The following is a 22100-nucleotide window of genomic DNA, read 5'->3' as shown; positions in this document are numbered from 1 at the left end:
ATATCGTTCGTGGAAGCCTGGTTTCTCCTCTCTATCAAATGGAAAAATACTTGCACCTGGCGTTGCGCACCAATTTCGACGCAAAGACAAAAAAAGCAAAGACAAAGGCAAAGACAAGAAAGCTGTGTAAGGACATCAGGGATAAAATTGTAGACCTGCACAAGGCTGGGATGGGCTACAGGACAATAAGGCAAGCAGCTTGGTGAGAAGGCAACAACTGTTGGCGCAATTATTAGAAAATGGAAGAAGTTCAAGATGACGGTCATTCACCCTCGGTCTGGGGCTCCATGCAATATCTCACCTCGTGGGGCATCAATGATCATGAGGAAGGTGACGGATCAGCCCAGAACTACACGGCAGGACCTGGTCAATGACCTGAAGAGAGCTGGGACCACAGTCTCAAAGAAAACCATTAGTAACACACTACGCCGTAATGGATTAAAATCCCCCTGCTCAAGCCAGCGCATGTCCAGGCCCGTCTGAAGTTTGCCAATGACCATCTGGATGATCGAGAGGAGGAATGGGAGAAGGTCATGTGGTCTGATGAGTCAAAAATAGAGCTTTTTGGCCGTGTTTGGAGGAAGAAGAAGGATGAGTACAACCTCAAGAACACCATCCCACCATGGACATGGAAACATCATTCTTTGGGGATGCTTTTCTGCAAAGGGGACAGGACGACTGCATCGTATTGAGGGGAGGATGGATGGGGCCATGTATCACAAGATCTTGGCCAACAACCTCCTTCCCTCAGTAAGAGCATTGAAGATGGGTCGGGGCATGAAAACGACCCAAAACACACAGCCAGGGCAACTAAGGAGTGGCTCCGTAAGAAGCATCTCAAGGTCCTGGAGTGGCCTAGCCAGTCTCCAGACCTGAACCCAATAGAAAATCTTTGGAGGGAGCTGAAAGTCCTATTGTACAGCGACAGCCCCGAAACATGAAGGATCTTGAGAAGGTCTGTATGGAGGATTGGGCCAAAATCCCTGCTGCGGTGTGTGCAAACCTGGTCAAGAACTACAGGAAACATATGATCTCTGTAATTGCAAACAAAGGGTTCTGTACCAAATATTAAGTTCTGCTTTTCTGATGTATCAAATACTTATGTCATGCAATAAAATTCTAATTCATTACTTACAAATCATACAATGTGATTTTCTGGATTCCAGATTTTTTTCTGGATTCCGTCTCTCACAGTTGAAGTGAACCTATGATAAAAATTACAGGCATCTACGTGCTTTGTAAGTAGGAAAACCTGCAAATCGGCAGTGTATCAAATACATGTTCTCCTGGCTAAAAATAAACCATTCCATTAATTAAGAACAGATATATATATCTGTTTTTAATTCATGGAATGGTTTATTTTTGGCCAAATGTTGAATAGACATGCAGACTGATAAATACAGGAAACAGGATCTGGGTCTGGGAAGGTGTGATGTCGTTGATGTTTGTATGTGTATGCTTTGTATTGCATCAAAATATAAAATGACAAGCAACACACATCTGGTTATCATTATGAATAGGATTTATTTGATTTATTTTGTTTACATTCTTCATTGTAACCACAATGTCACAAATAAATGAACACACACAAGATGAGCGGATTACCTTGGTCAAAACAATTATATTTTAAAGACTATCAGAAAGAATGTTGGTACTTATTTATTTTGATCCAAAGCCACGAATGAGTGAGTCACTTTACGCTGACAAATATAGCTTTATGCTGCGAAATTGCCTACTACATAGGCCAAGCCTGAACAAATATATTAAATTGCTTAAATACACTAGTAAAATTCACAAATAAATATAGTAGATCAGGTCTTGAAAATATGGGCAACCTTTTTCCCCTCCCTATCCTTGCTGGACTCTTTCATTCAGTTTCTTCTTCACATCAACAAATAAGGACTCAATGTTTCAGAAACTCACTTCATATAGAGGAGCTATCACTCTTTCACACTGTGGTAAATAAAGCCAGTTTGTTATTTAGAATTATTTCTTTCTGTTTTGAGAGGGAGAGAAACCAAAAGCCTGCCGTGCCTAATTGTTAGTATACCTTAGCCCCACCCATCTCTTTAAGGGTCACATGGGAGGCCATGTACTTAACAACCAAAGATTTCAAGATGAATGGCTGGTTTATACTACAGGTGTGTTTGTAAATTCAATCTGGAGTGTGCTCAGAGTGGGCTCTGGGCATTCATAAACTCAGAGCGTTGTTAGACGCTCTGGTGGAAGACTAGGTTTGATCTGAGCATTCTGACCTAACAACAGCAGTCAAGCACCAAAACTAACTGGCTAATGTTGAATAACTTGCTAGCTACTTCCAGACACGAAGAAGAAAACAGCTCACACTGACCATTTTACTCGTCCTAGCAGAGCTTGTTTGGCTGTGTTGATGTTATCAAGTAGCATTGGTGACTGTAACTGTGCTACTGGCAACAATTGAAATACTATTTTTTTGCCAACTTTTACTGACACCGGTCATATTCAATTGTGTTGAGAATTCGTAAATTCGTCAGTTATTTTGCGCTCTGGCACCCACAGACACTAGTGCTCTGAAATCAGAGAATTTATCCAGAGCTAATTTACCAGCTATGTCTATCGACAGTTGTCACAGTGACATCATGAACATTCTATTGAAATGGTTAATTGCGTAGTGGAGTTTTTTGTTTAGACATGTAGCTAGCTAGTTAAACAATGAGCCATAATAATGGCTCTGAGATACAAGTCATTTTACTACACAGATAATACACATAATGTTAGCTAGCGAGCCAGCCAGCTAACGTTAGCTAGATTGCTAACAGTACACTTGAAATGAAATAGTACACTTGAAATAAAAATGACTTTCTGACAAAATCAGAAATGTGTAATATCAGAAAATGTAGCTAGCTAGACTATCTTACCCAAATTCATGGATGGACGCTTCTCCCTGTCACGGATGCCATCATTTCCCTTAGATTGAAGACGTAATCCAGAGACAGGTATTTTATATAATAGCCTTCTGTGTGTTCTCTTTTCGACTCCCTATGCATATTTGCAATCAAACGCCAGAATTTTCTCCATCTCCTTAACTATCATATTCTAATTCCACTGGGCATTCCACAGATTTCAAAACTTGGTCCTCCATAAAGTGGAGAGCAACCCTTTTGCAGTTCCACTACGGGATATTGTTCAATAAAGCTACTTTAGAAAGGATTACCTACACATAATGACCGGCTCATGTTATACACAGAAGCATGCTACATGGCAGACCAATCTGAACTCATCTCTCGGCATGTCCAGCCTACCCATTATCTCAGTCAATCATGGCTAGCGGGAAGGTTCCTGACTTTTTCCTTGGCTAAACCAACTAGGCTCGTAATTTAATAATTGTATTTGTATTTGCAGATGGCATGCACGTTTGTTATTAAGGTATAATCTGTGTCCGGGATAACCTCCCCATAATGTTTAAATTAGTGCAATGGCATGATGTCTTACATGAAAAAACAAGTTTACATGACCAAGTACATTAATGGGGTAAATCTACTCTGAGGTTGTTTTTAGGCTGTTTCAGAGGTTTAATTCTTAATCAACAATGTTCAACAAACATCTTTTGTTGAAGTTCAGTAGATCAATAAAGCTACAGTACACTAGCAGTAGTCAAGCTGCTTATACTGAAGAAACTTGTTAGTGCATGGGTCAAATTAGCTTTAGAATTTCTAATATTTCACTTAAAATGTACTTTTTTGTATAGATTTTTTATTGACTGAATGTATATTCAATTGGGATGTGTTATCTGTAATGGTTATAATAAATTAGTTGCGCACTGTTGGCATATAGGCCTAGATGAAGAAAAAGTTCTCGACTTCAGTATAATTTATTGTGGCAGAACCTATTTTTTTTTTGTTTATTCTGTTCATAAATATGGATTCCCTTGTGATGAAACAGCGCGGATTTGCAGGATTATATGTATTTTTTGCACCCCCACTTTCAGACAGGCACCCATGGTATACAGTTTAAGTCAACTGTATGTAAACTGTGTGTGTGTGTGTCTGTGCATGCGTGTGTCTGTGCCTGCGTGTGTCTGTGCCTGCGTGTGTCTGTCTGTGCGTGTGTGTGTGTGTGTCTGTGTTATATGCTTGTATATGTGAACTGTGAATGTGTGCCTGTGCATGTGTGTTCCCACAGGTGCTGTGTTTGTGCGTAACCCACTCAACAGAGAGCTGGTGGCCACCTTTGAGATTCTTGTGTCGGTGCATGACAACGCCAGTGATGTCATCGACATGTCAGTCAGCGTACCTAATGGTGAGTCTTCATCTAAAATCACCCTAATTCTATTTTTTTTAAGAATTGTTTGGTATTTCATCACCTTTTTGTGGCCCTATATGTCTCTCAAGATTCAACACTTTGTCAAACAGAAGTAGGAATTGACTTACTGCAGCTCATGATAAAACCAAGCATACTTACCTTACAAACAAACCTCAATCAGTACAATAGACTCAAAATAGGTTGAACGACAATGCTCTTAATCTCTCCTGTCTCATTACAATAATAACCCTCTCAATTACCGCTCAACCATTAACAGCGAGACTGATAGTGAACGTGCTGGATGTGAATGACAACGCCCCGCGGTTCCGACCCTTTGGAGTGGCCAACTTCTCAGAGAAGATTCTGGAAGGCGCTCAGCCAGGCACCACTCTGCTGTCCGTGTCAGCTGTGGACCCAGACAAAGGCCCTAACGGACAGGTCATCTACCAGCTGCTACACCTGCCCAGAGGGGACTACCTCAGACTGGAGGACCCATCAACTGGTATAACACACACACACACACACACACACACACACACACACACACACACACACACACACACACACACACACACAAATCTCAATCAAAAAGGGCACATCATAACTTTTTAAGACACACACATTTGATTTACTATGTAACCGGAACAACAGAAATTGTACCCCTTGTAAAATTGTACCCCTTTTCTCCAACACCCTACTCAACAAATTGGATGCAGTCTATCACAGTGCCATCCATACATTTTGTCACCAAAGCCCCATATACTACCCACCACTGCAACCTGTACGCTCTCGTTGGCTGGCCCTCGCTTCATACTCGTCGCCAAAACCACTGGCTCCAGGTCATCTGCAAAACCCTGCTAGGTAAAATCCCCCCTTATCTCAGCTCGCTGGTCACCATAGCATCACCCACCTGCAGCACGTGCTCCAGCAGGTATATCTCTCTGGTCACCCCCAAAATCAATTCTTTCTTTGGCTGCCTCTCCTTCCAGTTCTCTGCTGCCAATGACTGGAACGAACTACAGAAATCTCTGAAACTGGAAACACTTATCTTCCTCACTAGCTTTAAGCACCAGCTGTCAGAGCAACTCACAGATCACTGCACCTGGACATAGCCCGTCTATAAATAGCCGAAACAACTCTCTCTTCCCCTACTGTATTTATTTATTTTGCACCCCAGTATTTTTACTTTGCACACTCAAATCTACCATTCCAGTGTTTTAATTGCTATATTGTAATTACTTCGCCACCATGGCCTATTTATCTCACCTCATTTGCTCACTTGGTTTAATATACTTATTTTTCTACTGTATTATTGACTTTATGCTTGTTTTGCTCCATGTGTAACTCTGTGATGTTATATGTGTCGAACTGCTTTGCTTTATCTTGGCCAGGTCGCAGTTGTAAATGAGAACTTGTTCTCAACTTGCCTACCTAGTTAAATAAAGGTTAAATATTTTTTTTTAAATATATATAACCACCTGGTACGGCAACTGCACCGCCCACAACCGCAGGGCTCTCCAGAGGGTGGTGCGGTCTGCACAACGCATCAATGGGGCAAACAACCTGCCCTCCAGGACACCTACAGCACCCGATGTCACAGGAAGGCCAAAAAGATCATCAAGGACAACAATCACCTGAGTCACTGCCTGTTCACCCCGCTACCACCCAGAAGGCGGGGCCAGTACAGGTGCATGAACGCTGGGCCCGAGAGACTGAAAAACAGCTTCTATCTCAAGGCCATCAGACTGTTAAACAGCCATCACTAGCAGAAAGAGGCTGCTGCCTACATGCAGACTTGAAATAATCGGCCACTTTAATAAATGGAACACTAGTCACCTAAATAATGTCACTTTAACCATTTTTACATATTTTGCATTACTCATCTCATGTGACTATACTGTATTCTATACTATATATTGCATCTTAGACTATGCTGCTCTGTCATTGCTCATCCATATATTTATATATTTTTTTATTCTTATTCCATTCCTTATTCCATTAGCTATTTGTTGTGGAATTGTTAGATATTGCTGCACTGTTGGAACTAAATGCACAAGCATTTCACTACACTCGCAATAACATCTGCTAACCATGTGTATGTGACCAATAAAATGTGATTAGATTTGTTTCTTCTTCGATCCAATACGTATTATGGTACAATTCGGCTCAGTTGTAATCCAGATATGTTAGAGGAATTATCTAGATCCTCTATGAGGCTGTGCAGGGATCCAAAGTATGGATGTAAAAGAAAACATGAGTCGTCAGCGTACAATGACACCTTTGTTTTTAAGCCCTGGATTTCTATCCCCTTGATATTATATCTAATTTCAATAGCTAACATTTCAATGGCCATTGTAGTGGCTTCCTTTCGTCTTTACCATAGCCACTGCCCAAGCCTGAAGCGGGGTTGTTTGGTACGCATACAGTCCACACTCAAGGTTTCCAAACAGCCAAACATTCAATGACATCCAAGGATATGGTGCAACAAAAATGTTTATTCTTCTTATATCTAACAAATAAATGATTCTCCAATCAACTTAAAGCATAGAATACTTGATATGGAAAATACATATTATGACCTGTCTGTATGTCTGTATGGTCAAAAAACTATACCGCTCCCGCATCTAGCAAGGACTCCCTCCCCCGAAGGCCCAACTTCCTGCCTTTATCCTAACACACTTACCACAATACAATGAATGGGCAAGAGGGGGGGGGGGGCAAAAACTGAATTACACTAACAAATGAATATATCTCAATCAGGTAAATATAAATCATAAAGGTACGTACCTAATATTTCATCATGTACATAAATATTTCATATATTTACCCAAATATACATTGAGCTCAGTATGTTCAGTCTTTTATACAAATATGTCCAAATCGGCTCTAACATACCGGCCCCTAATTGTTGACTGCACTGAATGCACAACAATTACTTAATATTCAAACGTAGAGCCAACACACAAAACATTCTATACCAGAGCACTATTACAGTTCATAGCTATATACAAATATACAAGGTGCCATATAGGAAAATAGTCCATAGATCTCAGTCTGATATTAAGTGGAAAAGTGTTCAACTTCCAAAAATGTCAAGAGTTTGACGTCCAAAAATGTATGACTATGACATCAAAGAATGTAAGAGTACGACATCAACGAATCAGAGGTGCACGTGATTCTAAGATGGACCACTGTGTGTGTGTGTGTGTGTCACTCCGTCACCTCAAGGAGCAGACAGAGTTTATTGATAGGTCTCTGTAAAATATTGGTCTTAGTCTTAACCATGACGCTCCGTACAAGACCTTTGGCCCCTGGCAAAGCCTCCACCACACGCCCCATTAGCCAAGATTTCCTTGCGGCGGTGTCATCGACGATGACCACAAGATCACCAGGACTGAAGTTTCTCTTAGTTTTGTTCCACTTGTTCCACTCCTGCATAAGTGGAAGATACTCCCTGATCCATCTCTTCCAGAAGAGGTCAGTGATATATTGTACTTGCTTCCATCTCCTTCATGAGTATAGGTCGCTTCTCTGGAATAGCTTTCAGATGAAGCAGATGGTTCGGAGTCAGGGGTTCTAGATCATTAGGGTCATTTGTTACAGTAGTGATTGGTCTGTCGTTCATAATCGCCTCAACTTCACACAAGGCTGTCTGCAAAGCCTCATCATCCAGCTCTTTAAGGACTGAATAGAGGATATTTTTCACCAGTCGGATCAACCTCTCCCATACCCCCCCATGGTGGGCTCCAGAGGGAGGGTTGAATGACCATGTCACTCCTTCCTTCAGTAATTCATTTTGAATCTTGTTGTGATCCAGCTCTTTCAGAGCTTCTCCTAGCTCTCTGTGTGTTCCAACAAAGTTGGTGCCATTGTCTGTTCTGATACTTGTTACTGGGCCCCTTCGACAGATGAACCTGGGCAGGGCATTGATGCAGGAATCAGTATCCAGATAACTAGCAACTTCTAGATGGACAGCTCGACTCACAAGGCAAGTAAAGATCACACCATACCGATTCACATGAACGCGGCCTCGCTTCACCTCTATGGGGCCGAAGTAATCTATGCCCACATGGGTGAAAGGCGGCAGATCAGGTGACACCCGATCTTGTGGAAGGTCGGCCATCTTCTGTTCTCCAGCTCTAGCTTGCATCCGCCTGCAGAAGACATAGCTCTTAAGGATCTTCCTTGCTAAGGAGTTGGCACAGGGTATCCAATATCGCTGGCGAAGTCTAGAAAGCATGTGACCTCTCCCAGAGTGGCCAACCTGCTCATGGATGTGGTGTAAGATCAGTCTGGAGATGTAGGAGTCTTTGGGGAGGATCATAGGATTCTTTAGTTACGTAGGCATAGCAGCTTTGCTTATAACCTTCCCCCTACTCTCAGAATGCCATTGTCAACAATTGGATCAAGTTTTCCTGTTTTCCTTTCACAACTAGTGCAATCTCTTGTTTAAAGTGGTGTTGTTGCTCAAATCGAACGATGACCTTTTCTGCTTCATCTAGGTCATCCACAGACAGACTTTCTTTTCCAAACATCAGTTTGAACTTGTCGATTTGTTCCTTCAGTGAGTTTGTCAGACTCTGATCTGATCTTGGATCAGTTTGAGAGAGAATTTTCCTTTTCTGGCTTAACTGTAGAAGACGTTTCTTCAGTTTCAGCATCCAGGCAACTGCTTTCTTCAAGCTGTTCCATGTTGAATAGTACTCAATCAGTTTGCTGGTTGGACTATTTTCTTCCACACTTGTACTGTTTACGATTACGTCTTTTCTCACCTTTGGATCATCCGGAGGGATGGAGCTAAGCTCCTCGGGAACTTTCGGCCATTGAGTTTCTGGTTACTCCGGGAATTCTGGTCCTTTGCGCCATCTCTTTGAGTTCAGGAACATTTCAACATGTAATCCTCTTGAGGCATCATCGGCTGGGTTGTGTTTTGGAGTTCAAATACCTCCACTGTTTTGCTTTCGATAGGTCCCGGATCATAGCAACCCTATTAGCCACAAAGGTATGGAATCTCTTGGTATCATTGCGGATGTATTTTAGCGCAGACTGGCTGTCCGTCCAAAAAGTTGACTCCTCAAGTTCAATCTGGAGCTCCAACCTTAACATCCTGTCCACTCGCCAATGTTGCTGCAGCAAGTTCCAGTCTGGGGATTGTCATCTGCTTGTCATCTGCTTGAGTGGAGTCACCCTTGATTTCCCCAGTATGAATGCAATGTGAACCTTTTCCATACCGTTTGTGAACCTAAGGTAGCTTGCCGTGCCATAACCTTGTTCACCTACATCACCGAAGTGATGCAGCTGTGCAGTCTTGACTTGACCAAAGTTCTCAGGCATCATACACCTGTCTATCTGGAATCTGGAGAGCTGGTCCAGCTCTGAGAGCCATCTCTGCCATGAAATAGAGTGTTCTTCAGGGATGACTTCGTCCCATCCACACTTTAGCTTGCAGAGCACTTGAAGAATTTCCTTTGCCTTTAATACAAATGGGGCGAGGAAACCTAATGGATCATAAATAGAGCTGACAGTTGAGAGAAAACCTCTTCTTTTAAGGGGTCTGTTCTTGACAGTGACTCGGAAGGTAAACGCATCACTTTCAATGTTCCATCGGATTCCAAGTGCTCTTTCAACAGGCAGCTTTTCTCTGTCCAGATCCAGTACTTTTATCTGCTTGGCTTTGTGTTCATCAGGGATAGAAACCAGCACAGTGCGGCTGTTGCTGACCCACTTGGTCAATTTGAACCCACCCTGAGAGCACACATCCCTGAGGTTTTTTTGTGAGAGCTATGGCTTGTTCTTCTGTGGCCACTGACTTGAGGCAGTCATCAACATAGAAGTTGGACTTGACTGTTTGAATCACCTCTTCATCGTACCTCTCACAGTTGTCTTCTGCAGTCTTTCGCAGTGCAAAGTTTGCACAACTTGGAGAGGATATAGCACCGAAAAGATGAACCGTCATTCTGTACTCCTCCAATCTTTTGTTAGTATCACCGTCCGGCCACCATAGGAATCACAGGAAGTCTAAGTAATCTTCATGGACACGTACTTGATGGAACATTCCTTCGATGTCTGCCATCATGGCAATGTGCTCTTGCCGAAATCTTAGCAAAACTCCTATAAGCGTGTTTGCCAGGTCAGGGCCTTGAAGGAGTTCACTGTTAAGAGATGTACCTTCATAGGATGATGAACAGTCAAACACCACTCGTATTCCTTTGTGCTTATGGTGAACGCCATGGTGTGGTATGTACCATACCTTGCTTTTCTCTCTGAGGAGCTGCTCTTGTGGTACCTTCTCGGCGTAACCTTTTGTTATCATCTCTTCCATGAAGCCTTTGTACTCTGCAGCGTAACCTTTGTCCTTCTTGAACTTCCTGATAATATTTAGAGCCCGCTGCTTTGCCATGTCACGATTGTTTGGCAGGACTACATATTTTTTGCCAAAGGGCAACGGTAAGTAGTAGTGATGGTCTTTGAGGGTTATGAAGCTTGATACGATCTCCATAAACCTACGATCCTCAGTTGACATCTCACTTTTCTCTTCATACCCTCTCTCAGGGAAGTCATGGTTGTACTGATTTACAAGAAGAACCCCCAGGTCGGCCATTGAGATACGATTGGCCATCACCGTAGGATGCCCAGATTCTTCTGCCATGGTACAACTGTTAACCTCTAGCGTCGAGCAATCCCGTATCCGGGAGCGTAATCATAGCCTCAAGCTCATTACCATTACTAACTTAACGTTAACTATTCATGAAAATCGCAAATGAAATGAAAGAAATATATTCACTCACAAGCTTAGCCTTTTGTTGACAACAATGTCATCTCAGATTTTCAAAATATGCTTTTCAACCATAGCTACACAAGCATTTGTGTAAGAGTATTGATAGCTAGCATAGCATTAAGCCTAGCATTCAGCAGGCAACATTTTCACAAAAACAAGGAAAGCATTCAAATTAAATAATTTACCTTTGAAGAACTTCGGATGTTTTCAATGAGGAGACTCTCAGTTAGATAGCAAATGTTCATTTTTTCCAAAAATATTATTTGTGTAGGAGAAATCGCTCCGTTTTGTTCATCACGTTTGGCCAAGAAAAAACCCTGAAAATTCAGTCATTACAACGCCAAACTTTTTTCCAAATTAACTCCATAATATCGACAGAAACATGGCAAACGTTGTTTAGAATCAATCCTCAAGGTGTTTTTCACATATCTATTCAATGATAAATCATTCGTGGCAGTTGGGTTTCTCCTCAGTAGCATATGGAAAAGTACTGCAGGTGGAGATTACGCAATAATTGTGACGGAGGACACCAAGCGACCACCTGGTAAATGTAGTGTCTATGGTCAATCTTCCAATGATATGCCTACAAATACGTCACAATGCTGCAGACACCTTGGGGAAACGACAGAAAGTGTAAGCTCATTCGTGGCCCATTCACAGCCATATAAGGAGTCATTGGAACACAGCGCTTTCAAAATCTGGGGCACTTCCTGTTTGAAATTTCATCTTGGTTTCGCCTGTATCATCAGTTCTGTGTCACTCACAGACAATACATTTGCAGTTTTGGAAACGTCAGAGTATTTTCTTTCCAAAGCTGTCAATTATATGCATAGTCGAGCATCTTTACATGACAAAATATCTTGTTTAAAACGGGAACGTTTTTCATCCAAAAATTAAAATAGCGCCCCCTATATCCAATAAGTTAAGAGGACCGTTCATCACCCATCCAAAGAGGGTTTTCACTGCATACCTTGCCTTGACTATTTATGATTTTCCAGGGTTCCATTGCCTTTGGAGCATTTACGCCAATCAGGAGTTCGACGTCGGCGTCAATTTCCTTCAACTGAACCTCTTTCAGGTATGGCCACCTTTTGAGATCTTTCTGAGTGGGAATATTCTCTCTTGTCACTGGGATCTTATTTTGGGTTTAGACCTTTGGTAATGCAAGAAATGTGTCACCTTCCACATTGCCATTCTCTAATCCAGATATCTCAAAGCTCTTGGTAGGACTCTCCTGCCCCATTGTGCGTAGCAGAATTTCAGTCTCACTGCCTTTAGCTTGCAACTGCCTCATGAGTCTCTCCGTACAAAATGTTGCTGAGCTACCAGAATCAAGAAATGTATAGGAAGCAGACTTGCTTCCATTTGCAATCTTTACTTGAACTGGCACCATCGCAAGTGCACAATCTGTATCGGCCCCGGTATCTTCACCAGCTTCCAGTGAAACAAGAGCACTGCTGACAGTCTCTTCCCGCTTTACTGCTACACCCCTCTTATCTGCCTTCAGAGATCTAAATCTCTCTCTTCCTTCAATGTGCAGGATAGTGGGGTGCTTTCTTTGACATTTCTGACAGGTCATCCTTCTTTTACATTATTTGCTTAAGTGTCCTCTCATCAAACAGCCAAAACAAAGGCCTTTTGATCTCAGAAACTCAACCTTGGCTTCGTGTGGCTGTGCCTTCACCTGTTGGCAGTCGACCAGGAAATGCTCACCAGCGCAAAATACACGAGATACTGGGAGCATCAGAAGGGTAGGTGCCTGGTTTCTTGACTTTGAATGTTTGTGACACTGAAAAATCTGCCACTACATCTACTGCAGTGGCAAAGCTGCTTCCCCTACTCTTGGATTTGAACTGCTGTTTAAAGTCAGCTTCTGTTTTGGTTTAAAAAAAACGTTTTGTTGGTCAGGGGATCTTGGATATCTCCGTACAACGGATCCTGCAGTATTTTGGCCTGTTTTTCCATGGATGTCACAAGGTCACTGAACTGGGCCCTCAGGTGGCTTCTCTCTAAAATATCACATGCCATAGACCTCCATTTTCCCCTTAATTTGTAGGGAAGTTTTGACATTATCAACTTTATGTTGGAGGGAAGATTAAGCTCTTCCATGTTCTGTAGGTCTTGCATAGTGTTAGAGTGCATAGCCACCCAGTCCCTTTCCATGTATGTTTATCCAGTTCCAAGCATTTTCCAAGTAAGCAGTGGTGACTGATTTCATTGCCAAAGTGTTCCTTTAACAACCTCTTAGCCTCTGCATAGCCTCTTCTGGCTTCCATATGCAGACAACCACGGACCAGATCCTTGGACTGACCAGAGGTGTACTGCTCCAGGTAATAGAGCCTATCCTGGTGACTGCTTGTCTTATCTTCTATACCATGCTCAAATGCATGCATAAATGGCCTAAAGTTTAGAGGATCACCGTCAAACATAGGTATCTCCCTAACAGGGAGTGTGGCCTGTTTGTGCTGTAGTACAAGGAGGTCAGCAATTTCATTCTGCCTTTGCATGACAGTAGAGAGGTTATCATGGCTGGTATTATGGCTGATACCCGCAGTGTTGATTCTGTGTTGATTGCTAGACCTTGTTGGCTGCTGAAGTGTGTGGTTTATGACCGTTTTCTGAATAGGTTTTGATGGCTTTGTGGTCGGTTGTTGTAAAACTCTTTGTAGTGGGGTCTTTGGAACTGCACATAATGCAGCAAACTCAACAGGTGATGGTTCAGGTTCCTTATAGACCTCGGGTTCCTGGTTCTCAAAATAAGAGTTTATTTCATCTTCTTGGCTTAGAAAATGGGCTGCCACAGCATGGGATTGAGAAGTTGACTCAACACTCTCCAGAACCTTCAGTTTGGCATTATATGCTGCTATGACCGTTTCCAGTGCCATTTTTTCCATCCTAACATTCAGTTGAGCTTTCTATTGTTCCAGTTGAGCTTTCTGTTGCTCCAGTTGAGCTTTCTGTTGTTCCAGTTGATCTTTCTCCAGTTTCAATGCATGCTTGTCCTGTAATGATGCTTGGCGAGCTAAAGCTACTAGTTCTGCCTCAGCTTTTAGGCGTGCAGAGGACACTGAGGAAGCAGTCTTAGAATACTTTGTTTTACTTGATGGTTTTGACACATTGGAAATGCTGTCGTGTGGTTCAATGAGCGTTTGTGGCTCGATTTCAGCTTTTTTCCATATTTCCACCTCTTTCAGGAAATGTTCATAAGTTCTCATTCTTGGTTGATAATAGTTAATGCTCTCCTGTTCGTGTTCCTCCTCTGTGACCAGCTCTAGCACAGAAGCATGAGCATTCTTAAAGTCATTGAGAACAGCATGAAATGCATCAAGACTCTCATCCATAGTTTCAATGTTTCCTCCATCAAACATTCCAATTAAAAGCACATTTGCGCTTCCATAATATGCATGATCAAACGATCGCATTGAACACGGCAGCTCATTCATTCGCAGTGGTTACTCACGGCTGGCGAATTCTAGGAGTACAAATCCTTCCAAGCGAGCTGTCCTTACGATCAGAATGCAATTACAAATAGTACAATATCCAGCATGTGTCCGAACCGGAGATTTCCTTCCGATAGTAATCCTTCACTGAGTTTTTTGACTTGAGTGTAGTGGTTTCCTTTAGTCTTTACCATAGCCACTGCCCAAGCCTGAAGTGGGGTTGTTTGGTACGCATACAGTCCACACTCAAGGTTTCCAAACGGCCAAACATTCAATGACATCCAAGGATATGGTGCAACAAAAATGTTTATTCTTCTTATATCTAACAAATAAATGATTCTCCAATCAACTTAAAGCATAGAATACTCTATATGGAAAATACATATTATGACCTGTCTGTATGGTCAAAAAACTATACCGCTCCCGCATCTAGCAAGGACTCCCTCCCCCGAAGGCCCAACTTCCTGCCTTTATCCTAACACACTTACCACAATACAATGAATGGGCAAGAGGGGGGTGGACAAAAACTGAGTTACACTAACAAATGAATATATCTCATTCAGGAAAATATAAATCATAAAGGTACATACCTAATATTTCATCATGTACATTAATATTTCATATATTTACCCAAATATACATTGAGCTCAGTATGTTCACTCTTTTATACAAATATGTCCAAATCGGCTCTAACAGCCATTATAAATACATATGCTGATAGAGGAAAACCTTGTTTCACTCCTCTTGATAGTTTTATACTTTCTGAGAAGTAGCCATTAATAACTATTGTACAACTGGGGTTACTATACATAGATTTATTCCAAGTCAGAATCAGGCAGGTACAGGACAATCGCTAGGTCAAGGCAGGCAAGAAAACCAAAAACTAGAGCACAGGAAACACAGGCACACGCTGGTAGAACTTGATGGGACAAGGCGAACTGGCAACAGACAAACAGAAAATGCAGGTATAAATACACAGGAGATAATGGGGACAAATGGCTGTGAGACAGGGGTTATTTCTAGATACATGGAAAGTGGGATGTATACGGAGAGTGCGGGGCAACAGACGGCGAACAGCAGAGGGCCTAAGGATCTTAGCGATAGGGAAAGGTCCGATAATACGGGGGAACATTTTTCTGGACTCCACCCGGAGGGGAAGATCCCAAGATGGTAACAGGGAGCTGGGGTCTGGTGGAAGTCTGCCTGTTGTTGATACCTGGAGGTGGTCTTGAGAAGAGCGACCCGGGCTCTCTTCCAGATACGGCAACAGCAATGGATTATTATCTGGGCAGAGGCTATGCTGACCTCTTTCTCTTGGAAAAGCGGGGGCTGATATCCCAGGGAACTCTCAAAGGGTGAGAGACCTGTAGCAGTACAGGGAAGGATGTTGCGGGCATATTCCACCCAAACAAGTTGCTGGTTCCAGGTGGTGGGATTGGTGGAGACGAGGCAAAGAAGAGTCGTCTCCAGGTCCTGTTTGGCTTGCTCCGACTGGCCGTTAGACTGGAGGACAAGAACCAGAGGACAAGCTGGCCAACGACCCAATGAAGGTGACCTTCCAGAAGACCTTCCAAAACCGGGACGAGAACTGAGGACTTGCCATCGGAGATCATGTAAACCGGAAGTCCATGGATCTGGAAGACGTTCTGCACCATGAGCTGGGCCGTCTCCTTAGCTGAGGGCAACTTAGGAAGGGAATAATAGCTTTGGAAAACCTGTCCACCATCGTACAGATGGTAGTGTTGCCAGAGGAGGTCAGCCGGAGCTTTCTGCGGAGTCTTGTTCTGTGCACACACAGTACAGTTGGCAACGAACACAGAGACGTCAGGAACCATGGTGGGCCACCAAAAACGTTGTTGGACGAAAGCCAAGGTCTGACAGGAGCCAGTATGACGGGTGAGTTTCAAGGAATGTACCCATTCCAGAACAGGAGCATAGGCAGAGTCCGGGATAAACATCTGGTTAGCCGAGAGTCTGTGCCTTGCGGACCAGACTCTCGATTCCCCAGATGATAGCAGTCGCTAGACAAGAAGTGTAGGGAGGATGGTCTCTGGATCCGATGGTGTAGTAGTGTGGCTGTACAGGCTTCACATTCTTCGACCCCGGGCGGTAGGAGATTAAATGAAATGGAAATGAGTAAATAACAGGGCCCATCTCGCCTGTCTGGAGTTGAGGCGCTTGGCAGTGCGGAGATATTCCAGGTTCTTATGTCCATCCACACCAAGAATGGTTGTTCCACCCCTTCTAACCAGTGCCTCCACTCCGACGCCATCTTGACATCGAGTAAGACCATATGAACGGAACCTTGGGAGAGGTGAGTGCAGACAAGGGGGAATCAAGGGTGCTGTAACCCCAAACGAAACGACGGTGGAAATCGACAAATCCCAGGAAACGTTGCAATTGCACTCGATGTGGGTTGAGGCCATTCCACCACCACTCTCACCTTGTCAGGGTCCATCTGAATGTTCCCTGCAGTGAGCGATGGAACTCACATTTCTACACGTTCACGAAAGTCTGGTTCTCCAGGAGACGCTGGAGGACCTGGCGAACATGAAGGACGTGCTCTTGAGCTGACCTGGAATAAATGAGGTTGTTGTCGAGGTAAACAAACACAAACCGATTAAACATGTCTCAGAGCACACCATTGACCAGGGCATGGAACACTGCGGGAGTGTTGATCAGTCCGAACAGAATCACCAGGTACTCATAGTGCCTGGTAACCGTGTTAAAATAAGTCTTCCACTCATCTCCTTCCCGTATCTGAACCAGATGGTAGGCGTTCCAAAGGTTCAACTTGTTGAAGATGATTTCCCCCTGGAGAGGCTCGAAAGCTGAGGAGATGAGTGGCAGCGGGAAACGGTTTTTAACCGAGACCACGGAAGTTGATACACGGATGCAGGGTCTAGTCCTTCTTTTCCACAAAGAAGAACCCTGCCAATCAATCAATAATATAATAATTATTTTAGCAAAAATGTTTATTTTTAATTTACAATCTGTATAAACTATGAGAATAGAAATGTTCAATACTTTTGTGAAGCATCACTGCACAGTTGAAAAATATATGGCAAATAGAAATCCAAAACGGATGATGTTGAGAGATAGTTGGGAGGAGCTGAAGGGTTAGACAAATAACAAGATAACCAATGTAAAACATATGGGGTCTGTAAAATGTATATAGGTTCAGAAATGTTGTGCAATAGCAATAGAAATAGAGAAAGGACTAAAAGCAAACAAAATATAACTATCATAAAATAGATTGTCTGTAAAATGTGTATAATATATATAAACTGAAGGTAGAAGCCTAAGTGTTATTGTTTATCAGTTATATGTCTATATAGGTATGTGTGTGTATGTATGTCTATATAGGTATGTATACAGTGGGGCAAAAAAGTATTTAGTCAGCCACCAATTGTGCAAGTTCTCCCACTTAAAAAGATGAGAGAGGCCTGTAATTTTCATCATAGGTACACTTCAACTATGACAGAAAAATGAGAAAAAAATCCAGAAAATCACATTGTAGGATTTTTTATGACTTTATTTGCAAATTATGGTGGAAAATAAGTAAAGCAAGCAAGATTTCTGGCTCTCACAGACCTGTAACTTCTTCTTTAAGAGGCTCCTCTGTCCTCCACTCATTACATGTATTAATGGCACCTGTTTGAACATGTTATCAATATAAAATACACCTATCCACAACCTCAAACAGTCACATTCCAAACTGCACTATGGCCAAGACCAAAGAGCTCTCAAAGTACACCAGAAACAAAATTGTAGACCTGCACCACGCTGGGAAGACTGAATCTGCAATAGGTAAGCAGCTTGGTTTGAAGAAATCAACTGTGGGAGCAATTATTAGGAAATGGAAGACATACAAGACCACTGATAATCTCACTCGATCTGCTCCACGCAAGATCTCACCCCATGGGGTCAAAATGATCACAAGAACGGTGAGCAAAAATCTCAGAACCACATGGGGGGACCTAGTGAATGACCTGCAGAGAGCTGGGACCAAAATAACAAAGCCTACCTACCAGTAACACACTACGCCGCCAGGGTCTCAACTCCTGCAGTGCCAGACGTGTCCCCCTGCTTAAGCCAGTACATGTCCAGGCCCGTCTGAAGTTTGCTAGCGAGCATTTGGATGATCCAGAAGAAGATTGGGAGAATGTCATGTGATCAGATGAAACCAAAATATAACTTTTTGGTAAAAACTCAACTCGTCGTGTTTGGAGGACAAAGAATGCTGAGTTGCAGCCAAAGAACACCATACCTACTGTGAAGCATGGGGGTGGAAACATCATGCTTTGGGGCTGTTTTTCTGCAAAGGGACCAGGACGACTGATCCGTGTAATGGAAAGAATGAATGGGGCTATGTATCGTGAGATTTTGAGTGAAAACCTCCTTCCATCAGCAAGGGCATTGAAGATTAAATGTGGCTGGGTCTTTCAGCATGACAATGATCCCAAACACACCGCCCGGGCAACGAAGGAATGGCTTCGTAAGAAGCATTTCAAGGTCCTGAAGTGGCCTAGCCAGTCTCCAGATCTCAACCCCATAGAAAATCTTTGGAGGGAGTTGAAAGTCCGTGTTGCCCAGCAACAGCCCCAAAACATCACTCTTCTAGAGGAGCTCTGCATGGAGGAATGGGCCAAAATGCCAGCAACAGTGTGTGAAAACCTTGTGAAGACTTACAGAAAACATTTGACCTCTGTCATTGCCAACAAAGGGTATATAACAAAGTATTGAGATAAACTTTTGTTATTGACCAAATACTTATTTTCCACCATAATTTGCTAATAAATTCATTAAAAATCCTACAATGTGATTTTCTGGATTTTTTTCTCATTTTGTCTGTCATAGTTGAAGTGTACCTATGATGAAAATTACAGGCCTCTCTCATCTTTTTAAGTAGGAGAACTTGCACAATTGGTGGCTGACTAAATACTTTTTTGCCCCACTGTATGTGTATATGTATTCATGCGTGTATGTATATGGATATATATATTTACCAAAAAATATATATGGGGGATTGGAAATGATGCAATGAAGCAACATTCTTTCCGCAATATTAAGCTGATCCTCCTCTAAAAAAAAGAAAAAAGAAAGAAGAACTCTGCATTGGGGGGCTGGGTGGGAGATTGATGCATAATCCCTGCAGCGAGAGAGTACTCCATCACTTTTGTCTCCCGATCCGACAGGCAATAAAGTCGCCCCCAAGGCAGTGCGGGGCACCGGAGAAGGTAGTCATAGGGCAGATGCGGCTTGGGGGGGGGCGGATGTGGTTTGAGATGTGGCTCGAGGCAGAGTTGAAAACCTCCTGTAAATCCTGGTATCTGCGAGAACGGCGGTGATATCCATGGTTTTCCCCAAGCCAGCAGGGAGACGTCCCGGAGAAGGTTGCGCCGTCTTCATACAATGTGCATGGAAAAACTGGCTCCAACCCATGATGGACCCCGTAGCCCAGTCAATAAGGGGATTGTGCCACTGGAGCCATGAAACCCCAAAACCATGGATACGTGAAGGAATTCGAGGAGCAGACACTACATGGATTCACTGTGGTTGCACCAGGGTAGTATCCATAAAGCTTTCATCGGCCCCGGAGTCAATGAGCACTCGGATGGATTTGGACTGGCCTCACCACAACAGGGTAGCATAGAGGGGTTTACAAGTAGTAAGGGATTGGAAACTCCCAGTACAGCTCACCAGTGTGCTCGTACCTACTAATGAGCCTGGTCTTTTAATTTTACCTTTATTTTACTAGGCAAGTCAGTTAAGAACAAATTCTTATTTTCAATGACGGCCTAGGAACAGTGGGTTAACTGCCTGTTCAGGGGCAGAACGACAGATTTGTACCTTGTCAGCTCGGGGATTTGAACTTGCAACCTTTCGATTACTAGTCCAACGCTCTAACCACTAGGCTACCCTGCCGCCCTTTTTAACGGGCAGGTAGATAAGAAAAGTCCCGTAGCTCCACAATACAGGCAGCTCTTGGTGTTTAGTCTGCGTAAGTGCTCAGCAGGAGATCATATATCCTTGACCAGTTGCATGGGCACCAGAGGAAGCGAGTCGGCTGCCCTCTGTGATTCCCGAGAGAACTCGAGTGACATCGGATTAACTCGGAAATGTAGACTTCAGGGATTTCTGGGATTCCTCGTGGGCGACAGGGAACAAACTCCTTTCCCTCCTACGTTCCCGTAGCCGCCAATTGATCCGGATGGTCAAGTCTATGAGGGTCCATGGGCAGCTCCCGGGCTGTGAGCTCATCTTTAATTACCTCCGATAATCAGTGAAGGAACATGTCGAACAGGGCTTCCGGGTTCCAGGCACTCTCAGCCACCAACATGCAAAAATCCACTGCGTAGTCTGCCACACTACGGGAGTCTTGACATAGCTGGGGCAGCTTACGAGCAGCCTCTATCTCAGACAACAGAGAATCAAAGACTTTTACGTACCTCCGCCACAAACTCCTCCAGACTGACGCAAACGGAGGACTGTTGCTCACACACCGACATAGCCCTCCCAGACATCAGCGTTATATCGTCGAGCAGTCCGAGGGGAACGAAGAATGCTACAGCTCGAAAGATGAGGGAGCACTGGGAGAGAAAGGCCCGGAAGGTTCCAGAATCTCTAACGGAGTTCTCCGGAGGTGGTAAGCGAGGTTCTTTGGACACCGGGGTAGGCTGGGAAGAAGCGCTGCTGGTGGCGGGGTTGCTGAGAGTCTGGGGGTTTACTGTTGAGGCTTACTGCCTAGTAGGTAATAGTCAGAATTGCTCCAGTAATGTATTGAATGCATGGTCATGGCATTCTGCCAGGGTATGGAGTCCCTCCATAAGGCATTGCAGTATCTCCTTGTTGTATTCCAATAGTGGCTCCTTGGAAGGAGACAGCATTGTGGAGCGGGTCTGAGTCTGCTGGGCCAGCCGTGGTCAGTTCATACTATCAGGACTCATGCTAAGACCCAGATGCAGACACAGTAGGCAGATAGTATGAGTCTCAGAGTTTATTATAGTTAAAGGGGCAGGCAAAAGGTAAATCAAGGCAGGCAAAGGGTCATAATCCAAATCAGAGTCAGGCACGTACTGGACCACAGGCGGTAGGTCAAGTCAGGCAAGGGTCAGAACTGGAAGACTAAGAAAAACCAAAACTAGAGCACAGAAAACAGGGGAACACGCTGGTAGGACTTGACGGGATAAGATGAACTGGCAACTGAAAACGCAGGTATAAATACACAGGACATAATAGGGACAAATGGGAGACATCTGGTGGGGAGTGGAGACAAGCAGAAAGACAGGTGAAACAGATCAGGGTGTGACACTAGGCCCGGTTTCCCACAATTTTCATAGGGGTCTATTGTTTCCAGTACTTCTCTTATATTATCTCCAATGTATCATCCCATGTGAAAACACTTGTCTGATAAGGATGAATAACATCCGACAATACTTTTGTAATTCTATGCGCTATGCATTTTACTATAATTTTTACATCACACTTTTGCATCTGAAGTGTAAGGGGCCTCCAGTCCTTTAGGCGGACTGGAGCTTTATATTTTCCACCTGGGTCCTGTTTTAATAATAGTGAAATCAGACCTTCTTGCTGAGTAT

At 43.4% G+C, this 22100-nt stretch overlaps 1 protein-coding gene across 1 annotated transcript in view; it reads left to right on the top strand.

The window, feature by feature from the left end:
* LOC139368300 (cadherin-23-like) overlaps positions 1-22100 on the top strand; it is a 237626-nt gene that overhangs the window by 162521 nt on the left and 53005 nt on the right. The window contains exons 31-32 of the mRNA XM_071107046.1: positions 4162-4278; positions 4559-4783. Coding sequence (XP_070963147.1) covers positions 4162-4278; positions 4559-4783 — 342 coding nt within the window. The remainder of the gene's footprint in view (positions 1-4161; positions 4279-4558; positions 4784-22100) is intronic.

This window comes from Oncorhynchus clarkii, chromosome 16, assembly GCF_045791955.1.
Source record: "Oncorhynchus clarkii lewisi isolate Uvic-CL-2024 chromosome 16, UVic_Ocla_1.0, whole genome shotgun sequence".
NCBI lineage: Eukaryota > Metazoa > Chordata > Actinopteri > Salmoniformes > Salmonidae > Oncorhynchus > Oncorhynchus clarkii.
Note: the sequence above shows the minus strand (reverse complement) of the source record. Positions and strands in the feature narration are given on the sequence as shown.